The sequence below is a fragment of the Eubalaena glacialis genome, chromosome 6, assembly GCF_028564815.1.
Source record: "Eubalaena glacialis isolate mEubGla1 chromosome 6, mEubGla1.1.hap2.+ XY, whole genome shotgun sequence".
NCBI classification, from domain to species: Eukaryota; Metazoa; Chordata; class Mammalia; order Artiodactyla; family Balaenidae; genus Eubalaena; species Eubalaena glacialis.
In genome coordinates this window covers 141173497-141190916 of record NC_083721.1, presented here as the reverse complement: position 1 = coordinate 141190916, position 17420 = coordinate 141173497, and the positions used below count along the sequence as shown (strand labels likewise).

The 17420-nt window shown below is 38.8% G+C and overlaps 2 protein-coding genes across 5 annotated transcripts in view; one reads left to right on the top strand and one right to left on the bottom strand.

Moving 5' to 3' along the window:
• The window catches only part of COL6A6 (collagen type VI alpha 6 chain), a 160291-nt gene extending 147098 nt beyond the window's left edge, over positions 1-13193 (top strand). The window contains exon 37 of the mRNA XM_061194691.1: positions 12735-13193. Coding sequence (XP_061050674.1) covers positions 12735-12987 — 253 coding nt within the window. The 3' untranslated portion in view covers positions 12988-13193. The remainder of the gene's footprint in view (positions 1-12734) is intronic.
• Positions 13194-16324: 3131 nt separating this feature from the next.
• PIK3R4 (phosphoinositide-3-kinase regulatory subunit 4) overlaps positions 16325-17420 on the bottom strand; it is a 74334-nt gene continuing 73238 nt past the window's right edge. For all 4 annotated transcript variants that reach the window (XM_061194686.1, XM_061194689.1, XM_061194687.1 and 1 more), the window contains one exon: positions 16325-16824. In XM_061194686.1, the coding sequence (XP_061050669.1) occupies positions 16654-16824 (171 nt within the window). In that variant the 3' untranslated portion in view covers positions 16325-16653. The remainder of the gene's footprint in view (positions 16825-17420) is intronic.

Sequence of the window (17420 nt, the reverse complement as noted above, 5' to 3'; positions counted from 1 at the left end):
CCCACACCCCTCGTCCATGGAAAAATTGTCTTCCACAAAACCAGTCCCTGGTGAAAAGTTGGGGACCACTGATCTAGATGAAAGATATACCAGTATTTATTCATGGTTCTCTGATCTTTATAATATTCTGTGAATTTGACAATTTTCAAAGTAAAAAGATAACTTGTAAAACTCAGTGGATGGATTAAACAGATCAACAGACACATCTGAAGAGAAACATAATGAACTGGAAAAATAAAGCTGAAGAAATTACTCAGAATGCAAAGAAGATAAATAAATATAAGAAGTTTAGAGACAGAACAGATTGGAAAGATCTAACCTATAGCTAAGTGGAATTCTAGAAAGATGAAATAGAAATAACAAATGAGAGACAGTATTCGAAGACACAAAGGTAAGATCATTTTCAAGAACTTATGAGACACATGAATTAAAAGACGAAGAAAAGACAAGGTATAACAGTCAGGATAAATAGAAAGAAACAGCAGTTGGAATGGTGTAGGGGAATGCAGAACACCAGGATGAAGAAAACTTAAAAGCAGCCAGAAATAAAGAGTGGGACATCTGTAGAGAAACTATAATTAGGCTGGCAGCTGAATAATCAGTAGCAGTAGTAGAAGCCACAAAACTATTGAGAACATTTTAAATAGTGGAAAAAAAAATTTGCCAACTTAGCAAAACTGTCTTTCAAAAATAATGGGGGCTTCCCTGGTGGTGCAGTGGTTAAGAATTGCCTTCCAATGCAGAGCACATGGGTTAGATCCCTGGTAGGGGAACTAAGATCCCATGCCCCAGGACAACTAAGCCCACACACCACAACTACTGAGCCCACGCGCTCTGGAGCCCGTGCACCAATGCAGGGGACACAGGTTCGAGCCCTGGTCCAGGAAGATCCCACATGCCATGGAGCAACTAAGCCCACACGCTGCTACTGAGCCCGTGCACCACAACTACTGAAGCCCTCGCACCTAGAGCCCATGCTCCACAATAAGAGAAGCCACCGCAATGAGAAGCCTGCACACCACAACGAAGAGTAGCCCCAGCTCACCGCAACTAAAGAAAGCCTGTGTGCAGCAACAAAGACCCAATGCAGCCAAAAATAAATAAATAAATTTATAAAAAATAAAAATGGTGAAACAAAGGCATTTTAGAAAGACAAAAACAATAGTTCATCACAAAAAGACCTTTGCTAAAGGAACTTCTAAAGTATGTACTTCAGGGACTTCCCTGGTGGTCCAGTGGTTAAGAATTGCCTTCCAATGCAGAGCACATGGGTTAGATCCCTGGTAGGGGAACTAAGATCCCATGCCCCAGGACAACTAAGCCCACACACCACAACTACTGAGCCCACGCGCTCTGGAGCCCGTGCACCACAACTAGAGAGAAGCCCATGCACCACAACGAAGGTCCCTCATGCCGCAACTAAGACCCAAGGCAGCCTAATTAATTAATTAATTAATTTTTAAAAAGACTCTGTGCTCCTAATTCCGGGGGCCCAGGATAAAAAAGAAAAAAAAAAAAGTATGTGCATTAAGGAAAATAAAGACCACAGAAGGAAGGCTGTGATGCAAGAATAGTAGATGATAAAAAAATTGTCAATATTTAGGTAAATCTAAATAAGTGTTGTACTTTTAAATAATAGTAACATCAAATTTGTACGGTTACCAAAAAGCTGTACTTGTTAACAAAGCTATGAAAATAAAACATTTGGCCCTTGGTGGCTTTAACAGAAAAAACAAGTTGTACTAAGACTATAAATATAAGTATTAATAAAGATTAATTATTTAAACATGAGAAAAGACATTGAACAATAAAATTATCTTTTGTTATTAAAAAATGAAGCCTTGAGCTTTAAAGGGAAAAAAAACAGCACTGAAAAAAGGGGCAATAATATGTCATGGGGAAGTGAATGGAATTAAAGTGTTCTAGGAATTTGTGTTGTTTGGGCTGGTGGTTAGGCTATTGAAGACTCTTTTAAAAATACATTAAGAACATACATATCAATAACTACCTTAAATGTAAATGGATTAAATGCTCTAACCAAAAGACATAGACTGGCTGAATGGATACAAAAACAAGACCTGTATACATGCTGTCTGCAAGAGACCCACTTCAGACCTAGGGACACATACAGACTGAAAGTGAGGGGATGGAAAAGATATTCATGAAAATGGAAATCAAAAGAAAGCTGGAGTGGCAATTCTCATATGAGAAAAAATAGACTTTAAAATAAAGACTATTACAAGAGACAAAGAAGGACACTACATAATGATCAAGGGATCAATCCAAGAAGATATAACAATTGCAAATATTTATGCACCCAACATAAGAGCACCTCAACACATAAGGCAAATGGGAACAGCCATAAAAGGGGAAATCGACAGTAACACAATCATACTAGGGGACTTTAACACCCCACTTTCACCAATGGACAGATCATCCAAAATGAAAATAAATAAGGAAACACAGCTTTAAATGATACATTAAACAAGATGGACTTAATTGACATTTATAGGACATTCCACCAAAAACAACAGAATACACTTTCTTCTCAAGTGCTCATGGAACATTCCCCAGGATAGATCATATCTTGGGTCACAAATCAAGCCTTGGCAAATTTAAGAAACTTGAAATCGTATCAAGTATCTTTTCCGACCACAATGCTATGAGACTAGATATCAGTTACAGGAAAAAATCTGTAAAAAATACAAACACATGGAGGCTAAACAGTACACTACTAAATAACCAAGAGATCACCAAAGAAATCAAAGAGGAAATCAAAAAATACCTAGCAACAAATGACAATGAAAACACAGCAACCCAAAACCTATGGGATGCAGCAAAAGCAGTCCTAAGAGGGAAGTTTATAGCAATACTAGCCTACCTCAAGAAACAAGAAAAATCTCAAATAAAGAACATAACCTTACACCTAAAGCAATTAGAGAAAGAAGGACCAAAAAAAACCCCCAAAGTTAGCAGAAGGAAAGAAATCATGAACATCAGATCAGAAATAAATGAAAAAGAAATGAAGAAACCTATAGCAAAGATCAATAAAACTAAAAGCTGGTTCTTTGAGAAGATAAACAAAATAGCCAGACTCATCAAAAAAAGAAAAAAAGGGAGAAGACTCAAACCAATAGAATTAGAAATGAAAAAGGAGAAGTAACAACTGACACTGCAGAAATACAAAGGATCATGAGAGATTACTACAAGCAACTATATGCCAATAAAATGGACAATTTGGAAGAAATGGACAAATTCTTAGAAAAGCACAACCTTCCGGGACTGAACCAGGAAGAAATAGAAAATATCAACAGACCAATCACAAGCACTGAAATTAAAACTGTGATTAAAAATCTTCCAACAAACAAAAGCCCAGGACCAGATGGCTTCACAGGCAAATTCTATCAAACATTTAGAGAAGAGCTAACACCTATCCTTATCAAATTCTTCCAAAATATAGCAGAGGGGGGAATTCTCCCAAACTCATTCTAGGATGCCACCATTACCCTGATACCAAAACCAGACCAAGAAGCCACAAAGAAAGAAAACTACAGGCCAATATCACTGATGAACATAGATGCAAAAATCCTCAACAAAATACTAGCAAACAGAATCCAACAGCGCATTAAAAGGATCATACACCATGATCCAGTGGGGTTTATCCCAGGAATGAAAGAATTCTTCAATATATGCAAATCAATCAATGTGATACACCATATTAACAAATTGAAGGTGCAAAACCATATGATCATCTCAATAGATGCAGAAAAAGCTTTTGACAAAATTCAACACCCATCTATGATAAAAACTCTCCAGAAAGCAGGCATAGAGGGAACCTACCTCAACATAATAAAGGCCATATATGACAAACCCACAGCCAACATCGTTCTCAATGGTGAAAAACTGAAACCAATTCCTCTAAGATCAGGAACAAGAGAAGGTTGCCCACTCTCACCACTATTATTCAACATAGTTTTGGAAGTTTTAGCCACAGCAATCAGAGAAGAAAAAGAAACAAAAGGAATCAAAATTGGAAAAGAAGAAGTAAAGCTGTCACTGTTTGCAGATGACATGATACTATACATAGAGAATCCTAAAGATGCCACCAGAAAACTACTAGAGCTAATCAATGAATTTGGTAAAACAGCAGGATACAAAATTAATGCACAGAAATCTCTTGCATTCCTATACACTAATGATGAAAAATCTGAAAGAGAAATTAAGGAAACACTCCCATTTACCATTGCAACAAAAAGAATAAAATACCTAGGAATAAATCTACCTAGGGAGACAAAAGACCTGTATGCAAGAAAATATAAGACACCGATGAAAGAAATTAAAGATGATACAACAGATGGAGAGATATACCGTGTTCTTGGATTGGAAGAATCAACATTGTGAAAATGACTATACTACCCCGAGCAACCTACAGATTCAATGCAATCCCTATCAAACTACCACTGGCATTTTCCACAGAACTAGAACAAAAAATTTCACAATTTGTATGGAAACACAAAAGACCCCAAATAGAAAAAGCAATCTTAAGAAAGAAAAACGGAGCTGGAGGAATCAGGCTCCCAGACTTCAGACTATACTACAGAGCTAAAGTAATCAAGATAGCATGGTACTGGCACAAAAACATAAATATAGGTCAATGGAACAGGATAAAAAGCACAGAGGTAAACCCACGCACATATGGTCACCTTATCTTTGATAAAGGAGTCAAGAATATACAATGGAGAAAAGACAGCCTCTTCAATAAGTGGTTCTGGGAAAACTGGACAGCTACATGTAAAAGAATGAAATTCGAACACTCCCTAACACCATAACAAAAATAAACTCAAAATGGATGAAAGACCTAAATGTAAGGCCAGACACTATAAAACTCTTAGAGAAAAACATAGGCAGAACACTCTATGACATAAATCACAGCAAGATCCTTTCTGACCCACCTCCTAGAGAAATGGAAATAAAAACAAAAATAAACAAATGGGACCTAATGAAACTTAAAAGCTTTTGCACAGCAAAGAAAAACATAAACAAGGTGAAAAGACAACCCTCAGAATGGGAGAAAACATTTGCAAATGAAGCAACTGACAAAGGACTTTACAAAATTTACAAGCAAAATTTACAAGCAGCTCATGCAGCTCAATATCAGAGAAACAAAAAACCCAATCCCAAAATGGGCAGAAGACCTAAATAGACATTTCTCCAAGGAAGATATACAGATTGCCAACAAACACATGAAAGGATGCTCAACATCACTAATCTTTAAAGAAATGCAAATCAAAACTACAATGAATTGTCACCTCACACCAGACAGAATGGCCATCATCAAAAAATCTACAAACAATAAATGCTGGAGAGGGTGTGGAGAAAAGGGAACCCTCTTGCACTGTTGGTGGGAATGTAAATTGATACAGCCACTATGGAGAACAGTATGGAGGTTCCTCAAAAAACTAAAAATAGAACTACCATACGACCTAGCAATCCCACTAATGGGCATGTACCCTGAGAAAACCATAATTCAAAAAGAGTCATGTACCATAATGTTCATTGCAGCTCTATTTACAATAGCCAGGACATGGAAGCAACTTAAGTGTCCATCGACAGATGAATGGATAAAGAACATGTGGCACATATATACAATGGAATATTACTCAGCCATAAAAAGAAACGAAATTAAGTTATTTGTAGTGAGGTGGATGGACCTAGAGTCTGTCATACAGAGTGAAGTAAGTCAGAAAGAGAAAAACAAATACCGTACACTAATACATATATATGGAATCTAAAAAAAAAAAAAACGGTTCTGAAGAACCTAGGGGCAGGACAGGATTAAAGACGCAGACATAGAGAATGGACTTGAGGACACGGGGAGAGGGAAGGGTAAGATGGGACGAAGTGACAGAGTGTCATGGACATATATATACTACCAAATGTGAAATAGATAGCTAGTGGGAAGCAGCCGCACAGCACAGGGAGATCAGCTCGGTGCTTTGTGACCACCCAGAAGGGTGGGTTACGGAAGGTGGGAGGGAGACGCAAGAGGTAAGAGATATGGGGATATATGTATATGTATAGCTGATTCACTTTGTTATAAAGCAGAAACTAACACACCATTGTAAAGCAAGTATACTCCAATAAAGATGTTTAAAAAAAAATACATTAAAATTTTGGGGGGCACACATGAAAAAAAATAAAAAGTAGCTAACTACCCAAAATGTAGTGAGGGAAAATGGAATAAAAACAAACAACAACATAATATTTTTTAAATAAAAAAGCAAGAAAGGAAAAAAAGGACAAGTAATAAGCACAAAGTAAGACAGCAGAATCCAATCCACTTCTATATATCAGTAATTATAACAAAAATGTACAGACTAAACATGCCAGTTCCAGTTAGAGAGTGACGGATTTAAGAAAACAAAATAAAATCCAGGTATAACTGTTTTCAAGAGACACAGCTACAAAATGAGGACATGGAAAAGTTGAAAGTAAAATCATGGGAAAAAGTATAACAGGCAAATATTTTAAAAAGAAAACTGGAAAAGCTATATTAATATCAGATAAAATATACTTAAAAAATTTTTATTTTATTGAAGTACAGTTGATTTACAATGTTGTATTAGTTTCTAAGTGAAGTGAGTCCTATAAAATATGCTCTTAAACAAAACCATTTTGTAGAGATAAAGAGGGTCAGTACATGATGATAAGTGTTTAATTCATGAAGAAGGTACAACAATTCTAAATTTATAAGAGGGTTGTAAAATAATTTTGAAATATACAATATGGAAATTGAAAAGGGAGAAATTGGCATTAAAATATCATCAGAGTTGGAGATCTCGCTACATCAGTTTGAATACTGTTAGGTCAAGCAGACAAAAATTAAAGATATAAAGATTTTATCATAAGTAACAAGCTTGATTTAATAGACTCGTATAGAATCCTGCACAGAAGAATGAGACATTCTGAACACACGGAACATTAACAACTGTTGCATCAGCGTGGAGGGTGTACAGGTGTTCATTGCACAGTTTTTAACTTATAAAGCAAGTGTCAACAAATCTCTAAGAACTGGCTTCATACAGTCCAAATTGATCACAGTGCAATTAAGTTAGAAATTAATACAAACAATATTTTTTAAGCCCATACGTTTTTTAATCAAAATCACATTTCTAAATAACTAATGAGACAAAAATCATGGTGAAAACTTAAAACTACTTAGAACTGTATAATAATCAAAATATTACGTGCCAAAACTTGTGGGATGCTTCAGAATTCATATTTTAGGAAAGTTTATAGTTTTATTTCTTATGTTAGGGAAATTTTTTTAATTGGCATACAATGTTATATTAGTTTCAAGTGTACAACATAGTGAGTCAACATTTATATACATTACTAGATGATCACCATAAGTCTAGTTACCATCTGTCCCCGTTTAAAATGTTACACTGTTACTGACTATATTCCTTATTCTGTATATTTCATCCCCGTGACATTTATTTTATAACTGGAAGTGTGTGCCTCTTAATCCCCTTCACCTGTTTCGCCCATCCTCCCTCCCCTTCCTCTCTAGCAACCACCAGTTTGTTCTCGGTATCAAGGAATCTGTTTCTACGGGTTTTGTTTGTTTTTTTAGATTCCACATATAAGTGAAATCATATGGTGTTTGTCTGACATATTTCACTTAGCATATTACCCTCTAGGTCCATCTATATTATAAATGGCATTATTTCATTCTTTTTTGTGGCTGAGTAGTATTCCATTGTGTCTATATACACCACATCTTCTTTATCCATTCATCTGTCGATGGATACATAGTTTGCTTCCATATCTTGGTTATCGTGAATTTTGCTGCAATGAACATAGGGGTGCATATATCTTTTCAAATTAGTGTTTTTATTTTCTTCAGGCAAACACCCAGAAGTGGAATTGCTGGATCATATGGCAGTTCTATTTTTAATTTTTTGAGGAACCTCCATAGTGTTTTCCATAGTACGTTAGGGAAATTTTTTAAACTCTAAAAGCTAATGAGGTGTAATAGAAAAAAATATATACTAAAATTTTTAAAATACTTCAATAAAAAAATAGTTAAAAAAATAGAAATTAACACAACATTGTAAATTAACTATACTTCAATTTTTTTAAAAGATGTAAAAACTGCTTTTTAATTTAAAATACATATATATTTTAAAGAGATGTTATAGAAAAAAATAGAATATACCCAAAGAATGGAATAAGAGTAGAATTTACTTTTTAAAATATCTTAATTAAAAAAAATTTATCAGCAACAAAGGCAAAAGTTATTTTAAAATAATAATATACATATATATCATAGCCTTTGCATGTATGAATATTACTTATTTTTTAATTAAAAATCATTGAAATCAAGCAGTTAGGAGAGTGGGGATTTTTGGTGGTTGTTTGTTTCAGCGTACATCATGCTAACACACGCATACGTGCCCCACATCTGACTGAAATCAGAGTGCCCCAGCGCCTGAGAATCACACTTAGACAGATGCCTCTGACAGTGTGGCTTCTCCTACTGTGCAGTGTGTGCATTCCTGTGTGGTGATGGGGCCCAAGGCCCTCCCCCCGGCCCGGAAGCCCCAGCTCCAGAAGCTCCAAGAAGCCTCTCACCTCTCACCTGCTGGGAAGCAGGGGAACTGTCCAGCAGCAAATGCTTCTGAAGTCAGGTCTAAACAGGCCTGTGCGGTCAGTCCAGGAGGAGCAGGGCTCCCCCTGCTGCAGGTATCTGGCAGTGTGGAAAGGGGCTTCGTATTTGCATGTGGATCAGGCTCCACATATTATAGATAATTGCAAGGGCAGGTGCGGGAGCCAGCCTATACAAATTAAAGACGTTTTTGGAAACCATTCCCACCCTGTGTTTCTTCCCGCTTCTGCACATTGCCCTAAGATACACTGGAGGCTCAGATTCTCCCACATACCTGGAATGGTGAAATGTCAGGAAATGCTGGGGCATAAGGAATTGAGACATGAAATCCACACTGCCATCAGTGACTCCCTGACCCTGTGTTAGGCTGGGACTCCCCAGCCCTTCTCTAAGTAACCAAAGACTATAATAAAAGGTAACAAGCACACGGCTGCTTCTGAAACTGCCTGCCTGAGCTCTTCAACAGAAGGGGTGCACAGGATTGAGGGAGATGAGAACACCTGGAGGCAAGAGGCCTGGACACAGGATGACTTGCCACGTGAGAATTAGATCATTCTGCTGTCAGATTCTGAGAAATACAGGTAAAAGCTTGTTCTTCTCTGGTAAAAGACACTGAACCAAACCACAAGCAAGAGAGATGCCCACGAAGGAGACATTGCAGGGCAGCCTCTATGTAAGCACTTAGATCCACTCAGAGACAGTGAAAGACTGAAAGCCACCTGCCTATTCATCCAGGCAGGCAAGCACTCATGCCAGACTTGAAAGTGATGACAGGCCAGAACTGGAACAATTGAATTGTAAAAATGGACACAGTCACCAGTGCCATATGAATATACATCTGTTGTAATTCTGCTTTCCAAAGTGTGTTTTCTAGACACACAAAAATGTGTATTAAGATAAAAAGAATTCTTGAAATAAAAGTAATCTTGTCTGCATTTTCCACTCCAGTGCATCCAGTCAACTAATAAATGCAGCTGGGCTGACTCCTGGTTGTCTGCATGGTTGAAGGAATCTGTGATCACAGAGGATTGAAATCTACAATTAGTTCCACCCACCGCATTTTACCGAGTTGCCACATCTTTCTTTCTAGAAGCTTTACTGGTGCTGGGCACACGTTGCAAAATGAATGGACGTTATTTCACTCCTGTTTCTTTATCTTGATTACGTATTGTCGAAGTTACCCATCAGCAAAGAAGTATCTGAACAATATAGAATGGGAGAAAGAAAAGCAGAAAGTCTGTGTGATTCCCAGAGTAATCAAATGATTCTTATCAAATGCTTCTCCAATACCAACTCCACGTATGACACAGTGGAAAAGGTGGAATTCAGAGATGTGGTGTTTATCATGTTCACCCCTTTTAAGAATAAAAATATTTGGGCTTCCCTGGTGGCGCAGTGGTTGAGAATTTGCCTGCCAATGTAGGGGACACGGGTTCAAGCCCTGGTCTGGGAAGATCCCACATGCCGCGGAGCAGCTAGGCCCGTGAGCCACAATTGCTGAGCCTGCGCGTCTGGAGCCTGTGCTCTGCAACAAGAGAGGCCGCGATGGTGAGAGGCCCGCGCACCGCGATGAGGAGTGGCCCCTACTTGCCGCAGCTGGAGGAAGCCCTCGCACAGAAGCGAAGACCCAACACAGCCAAAAATAAATAAATAATTCCCAAAAGAACTGAATTTAAAAAAAAAAAAAGAATAAAAATATTTGAGGGGAAAAAATAGCAACGCAATGCTATAGAAGCAATTACCAATTTAACAACTTTTTCTTAACAAAGAGGGAGGAAGACAACAAAGATAACTAAATTTACTATAAAAAGGATCCAATGCAAAGGGAAAGAGAATGAGGGTGGAGGGGAGAGACCAGTATATACAAGATAAACTCAAGCCATGGAAACAGTATGTTCCAGACCTGAAAGAATGTCCCCTCACGATCTGTGGAGCTGTAGTTTGTGCATACAGACAGTTACTTTGGAGGATTTGAGTTCATAATATTTAGTCTGGAAATTAACAAGAAAATATAGAGAAGAGCAAAATGGGGGAAGGTGTAAGGAAATTGTATTTGCACTGGAATTTAGCCGTGGCTGCTGTTCTTGGTGATTGGGAGGAGTTTGTTGATCAATGTAGTACATCCCTGGTAGCACTGACGGAAGCCCAGACATACAGTATATAAGGTGTGGAGGCCTCAGGGTCTGTGTGACGTGAATGGTAGGCTTCTCAGTTGGTTTGATGTCTCCCTTACCCTCAGCTCTCATTATAGACGAAAGAAGACTATGCAGTGAGTGTTTGTGAGAGAGAGACAAAGACAGAGAGAGAAAGGGGAAAGCAAAATAACTTTAGATTCTTTTTACATCCTCTACTTACTCATTTTCCAAATAGTGATGTTTTTGTGAGACAGATCAGATTTATAGCTGGATAAAGCAGAAAAATCCAAATGCAAAGGAATGGATCATGATGAATATGGTGAATGTTGCCACTGTCCTCCTGGTCTCAACATTTTGGAGTTCTCATGACTCTTCCCGTGACCACAATTCAGTTACTTTCTCTTATGCCACCAGGCTCTCACTTATTCTAAAAATTTTATGAAGAGCTCAAGTGCCAGGCTCCACATAGCTTCTTAACTTCTGCCCCAGGCCACCTGCCCTCCTGTGGTTCTGCACCCATATCCAGGTGCTTCTGACAGCATGACATTTATCATTTCACTTTCTTATTCCAAATATCTTGATAGGTCTCCATAGTGTCCTGGATAAAAACCTAGTTGAGTGGAAGTCACACGGGACTCTATCAGAAGAGTTGATTATAGCCTCAGCTCTGCCTCTCCTGCAGCCTCACACTCAGTCTCCTCATCTGTAACCAGCAGACACCATGGGACTTCGATTGTCGCTCACAACAGCATTGGTGGTTTTCGTCCTCATTTTACACCCGAAGAAACAACGTTCCCTCTAGTTAAGTGATCCGCTCAGAGCTGCCCAGCTAGTAATTAGAGGACCTAGAATGTAAGAATGTTCCAGGACCCAAGGCTCTTTCCACTGCCTCCCTGTGAGATGAGGTCTGAAATGGCTCCCTTTCCGTGCTGTCCACTACAGTAGCCACTAGCTTTCAGCTAAATGAAACTAAAAATTCAGCTTCTTGGACACACTAACCACATTTCAAGTGCTCGATAGCCACATGTGACCAGTGACTGCCATACTGGCCAGTGCAGATCATAGGACATTTCCATCAGCACAGAAAGTTTGATTGGACAGGCTAGGACTTCTGGTCAGCACTTGGCTTCTGATTCCCTGTCGTCAGTCTGGCATTCAAGGCCTCCCAGAGTCTGACCCCAGCTCCCCTTTATTGTTGGGTTACTCTTGACTCCCAACCAAACGCCTTGTGTGCCTGCCAAACTGGGCACTATTTCTGCGTCCCCCACTGTACCTAACACAGTGCCTTCCATAAAGCATGAACATTTGGATGGATGGATGGATGGATGGATGGGAGGAAGGGAGGGAAGAAGGGGCATTCATTCATGCTTTCACTAGACAAATACTTATAACTACCATGTGCTAAGCACTCTTCTAGGTTCCTGGGGTTACTATGGTGACAAGACATGGTCTCATGACACTTTCTGTCTGGGATGGTGGAAGAGTGGGGAACAAATCACAAAGTTTACAAGTAAATAAAAATCAGATAGTGATAAGTGTTAGGAAAAAAATAAGAGCATGTTGTGCTGTGTGACTGGGACAGGGAAAACTATACATCTGGTGGTCTCTAAGGAGCTACCATTTGAACCAACATCTGAATAAACAGGAGCCAACCATATGAATTTCTGAGTGGAATATACTCCATGAAGAAGAAACTTTGCTGTTAAAATTATACTTTTGCATACTTTGACAAGATATCTTATTTGTCAGCTTCTAATATACCTGTTCAGTGTAAATCCCCAATTGAATCATCTCAATAAACTTACCCTGAAGGAAGGATGCAACAAGGAATGGGTGCATAATTACTTAGGAAGACGGGTTAACATAGAATCTGTTACAGTTGAAATGGTATTTATCTTCTATGGGGTTTCTCTTCTTTCATTGTATAGCTTTCTTCCTGGACCACATAAAGCTACCCTCAAAGAAGATGTATTACAGAAGGCAAAGTTCTTTCAACATAAAAAATATCTGTCAAGAATAGCAAGAGGCAGCAGAGATAATACTGTTCAAAATTTTACGAGAAACACATCCCATAAAAGTGAGAAAGGGGTGATAAAAACGGCTCCCAAACAAGATGATAAAGAAGTGCTCGAAGAGTTTAGCCGCAGGAAGCATGGTAAGACTCTGGGCTTAAATAACTAAATTCATGAACACAACGTTGGATGACTTTTACTTGGATTTCTGTCTGCATCCGAGGTCCACTTTGGAGGGCAGAACAGGCCACAGGTGGTGGGTCATCAGAGAACTTGACCCCTTGCACTCTCTGGTATTAAGATATATCTTGTCCATTTATTTAACCATTCCTGATAATCCCTGATAATTCCGAGACTGGTATGTTCAAGAACTGTTATCATTAAAAGATGGAAGAATAAAAGGAGTCTTTTGAAAAGTCTAATGGAGATGTAATTTGAAGCTAAATGTTATAACGTGTATACGTGTATATACATGGGCCAACACTCATGAGTTTTAAATTGTAGGTCTCTGTCCAGTCCACTTTCTATAAACCAAGCCTTCTTTCTCAGCTTAGGACTGATTAATGCTCATCTATTTAACCAAAGGTTAATGTTTCGGGAGATCCCAACATTAACCCTAGAAATTGATGCCGTTTCTATGTCGTAACTTTGAAAATTTGACCTTCCTCGACGATTCCGTTTCAACACACCCCGGTCTCTGTCTGGACTGACTGGATCGCCAATGGGCTTGTGCGGGAAGCTTTCCTCCACCTTGTGCAGTTGTTTGTTTGCTTGGACAGGTGAGAAACAGAAGGTATTTTTTCCCAGCTCCAAATCCTCCTTAACTCACTGAGAAACTCATATTTCCCCAGAACATAAATTATGTAGAGCCTCCTGCCTGGCCATTTCGATAGACTTTTATTCTTTCTTTCCCATTATTATTATTATTATTATTACTAATCCATGTATTCTTTAGACAAGAATAGTAAAGACACACATGTCGTGGGTGAAGCTCTGAGTTACCCATCAGGTAGCTCTTTAGTAAATAGTGAGCAGCACCAAAGAGGATGGGCAGAGCTCTAAAAAGAGCTTAAGTGCACACCGAGTTTGGAAAAGATAAAGGTGTCCATGTCTTAATCTACAAATCCTTATTGGTGGGGGGGCGGGGGCGCCAGAGATGCAAAACGAGATCAGAGTGAAACCAGGAAAGGTCTTCAAAGTGCATCTCTGGTGGCTCTTTCTCCTCACTCCCATCCAGACCACATAACTGATTTTTAATCTTAGGATAGGGTTAATGTTTTCAACAACTAGACACCAAAGTAGCAATACTTAATTTAGACATAATGTCAAATTTTAAGAGCTGGCTCCACAGTTGGTGGTAGTGGCCTGGCTGCACAGATGGCCATACTCTCTAGGAAGGGAGGGAGGCCCTGCGCGGATGCATGGGGCACAGGGTTACGGACACCAAAGACCAGCAGGTATCATCGGACTTTCTTTTCTACACCTCTCTTCATAAAACCTGGGAAAGAAGAGCCATCTGCAGTGTTTTTACAAATCACTTCTGCCATCCTTACCCAGGCAACTCCACAGAAATAGCTCCCAATGTCTCCAAAGAGCAAGGAGTTAAAAGGTTGTATCCATACTCAGGTAACACAGAAGAATAAAGCACATCAGCTTTCTTCATGTATCCTAAATGGTGCTTAGGAGTTCAGGAAAAATTTGTTTCAAGTACAGGAAATTGATGAGCAATATTTAAGAGGTATTTTAATAAAAGGGATTTTTCTGGTTAACTTTGGATTAAGCAAAAATTCCTTTCTTCTGTTTATTGTTGGAAATACCCTTAAAATGTTATTTGTCTATCTTTTTGGCATTGGTAAGTAAAGTACACCAAACAAATATTTCCTTGGTGATTGAGATTATTTTAGCATTTTGGGTCATCTTTTTAATCATTAGTAGGTGAGGGGTCTGAAGCATAGTGTAAATATTAAGTTCCTTTTAAAAATATTAATCCCTAATATTAGCATTTTCCATGATTTACCTCTTTCTCTTAAAGGGGAAAGTATCACAAATTGAGTGTAAATTAAACAAAACCCTATTTAAACCAAGAATCACACAAATAAACAGTGATGTTCTTGATATAGAATTATAAATTAATTGACTATAAAGGACAATTTCTTCTATTATCTCTGCACTGAACTATGAATCAAATGTGTTAAAGAAAACCCCTGGAAGTCAAAAAAGAAATGCAAACTCAATGTGGCGTCAGATTGTAATACTCAGTAACAATTCAACCAAATGACCTTTATAAAGTTGGGGGGGGGGATTTTTTAAGTGGGGAGAATGAGTGGTAGGAAGATAGCGGGGAAAAGGATTACAGCTCCATCAGCATACTGCATCTCTTCCCTCAGCATTCCCCATGTTTATCAGTCTGTGGCTTATCTAATGGCTCCAGGCTTGGGGCCCATTTTCAGAACAAGTTTATGTCTCAAAAAACTTCCCCCAACCTTTGCAGACTCTAAATCTGACCTAGTAGCTAGAACCTCTATAAATATGGTCTTAGCACACATTAAGGGAAACAGAGGCACTACAACATGACCAGGCCAATGTCAAATTTGCATATTCTATGGATCCACTGAGCTCCCCGGCCCATCAGAGCCCATCACTCCTGACCTGGACCTCTCTGAATGATGCGGTTTTCTGATAGTTTTATTGTTTACTTGTCTAAACACTAAGTGTGTTGAATCCTATGCACTGCAACTGTCATGTCCCATACTAAGTTATATAATTATACAAATTAAATTTTTGGAGTATTTCTTAAACAAGTATTTTCCCTAGACTCAGATTATCTGTTCAACTTCTTTGTTTTACAGACTCCTGTAGCTAATTTCAAACTAAAATATTTTGAACACCATAAACCCTTCTGCAAGTGGATGACAATTAAATGTGGATGGAGAAGTTCCTGTGTGAACAATAATCGATAATTCTGAAGGGTTTATTTTAGTGGGAAAGACCAAATTTTGGTCTTTTAAAAATATAAATTTGGGGCATGTTTTTAACAGCTTAATCTTTTTATTTTTCTCTTTTCATGCATTTAATAAATAATATACACTGGATAAAAGCAAGCTGATGGGCCAAGTTTCAGAATTTATAGTAGAGCCTACAAAAAACAGTAATGATGACCAAGAAGAGACACACTACTCTGGAGCTGACACACAGGAGGTCAAGTCTACAGGGTTAAACATCTAACAAGGCCAGCTCTGAAACTGGAAGAAAGATAGATGGGCTAGAGCAGGAAGCATGATACTGAGAATCCAGAGATCTGGACATAAGGCCTAGTTCTTTCACTGAGTCCCTGCAACACCGGGTCCATGTCTTCAGAACACGTGCTGCTGGAGAGGTTATTCTTCTGCTAATGTTTACTGTTAAAAACACCAACAAAAACAAACAAAAACCCCTTAAGATGCTTGAATACAGTTTATTGGCGGTTTGAATAGCATTTTTAATAGCAAAAAATGTGTTTACATTATAATAGCTTACAACCAACTTTCAGTCATCTTTTTTAATACAAAGTAAACTGAGATCACCTAAGTCTTAGCATTTTAAATTCCTCACCTCTGTGATATATACAATAAGAAAGTCCCAGATACTATTGTCTGGCTAATTCCAGCTGAGATATACACAAGTATGCCAGCAACTTCCTTAACCACCTTGCATGGGATTTGTTTAATCATGAAACAGACATGATTCTGAAAATTAAGCAAATGAATCTGTGTTCACTCTGTTCTCTAAAAATACTTTTTCTCTTGAGTTATAGTATATTTATATATTTTTACAAATTATACAAATCACCCAGTTTTTATTTCCAAACCTTAACAATCCCATCTCTAGAAGCAGTCACGATGAAGCCCTGTGTTGTCTGGAACGTGGCGACATCTGTGATGATGTCGTGGTGACCCACAGGCAGAGACTCTGGGCCCTTCCGAGGGGCGTCATCACTCGGTCCCACCTTCTGCTTATTCTGAATTTCCTGTTTGGTGGTTAAAAGTCGAGGAGAAAGCCAGAAGTTAAAGGCTGTAGCACATTCTATCGCCTGTCCATCCTCCTGCTTCTGAGGAATACTGTTCTTGTTTAGGCTAGCCCTCCCGTGAAGGAGTCACACTTTCACAAAGACACTGAGCAGAGAGAGTTCAAAGTGATGTTCTAGGTTTCCGGTCACTGGACTCCACAAGTAGCCACTTACAAATACGGAAAACTTACAAATAGGCCAATAATCTGTGCATATTACCTCTGTCAACATCAAAGAACAAAGGGAAAGAACAGAGAGGCAGAGACAACCGGGATGTGGATATAAACACCTGTCAGACACTCCAGCCCTTCTGAAGCTCACTGTTACTTGTGACAAAGGAAGCCCCTCATTTACTGAGCACGTACCCGGCCCAGCGCTGGCAAGTACGTCATCTCCTCTGCAGCCTCTGCCTGACTCAAGAACACAAGCTCTTGAGCCCCACCAGCCAGGTGTGAATCCCAGCGCTGCTGCTTACTAGCTGGGTGACCTTAGACGTGCGTGTTCAATTTCGCTGTGCTTAACTTTCTCATTTGCAGAAGGAAAATAATAAAGGCACT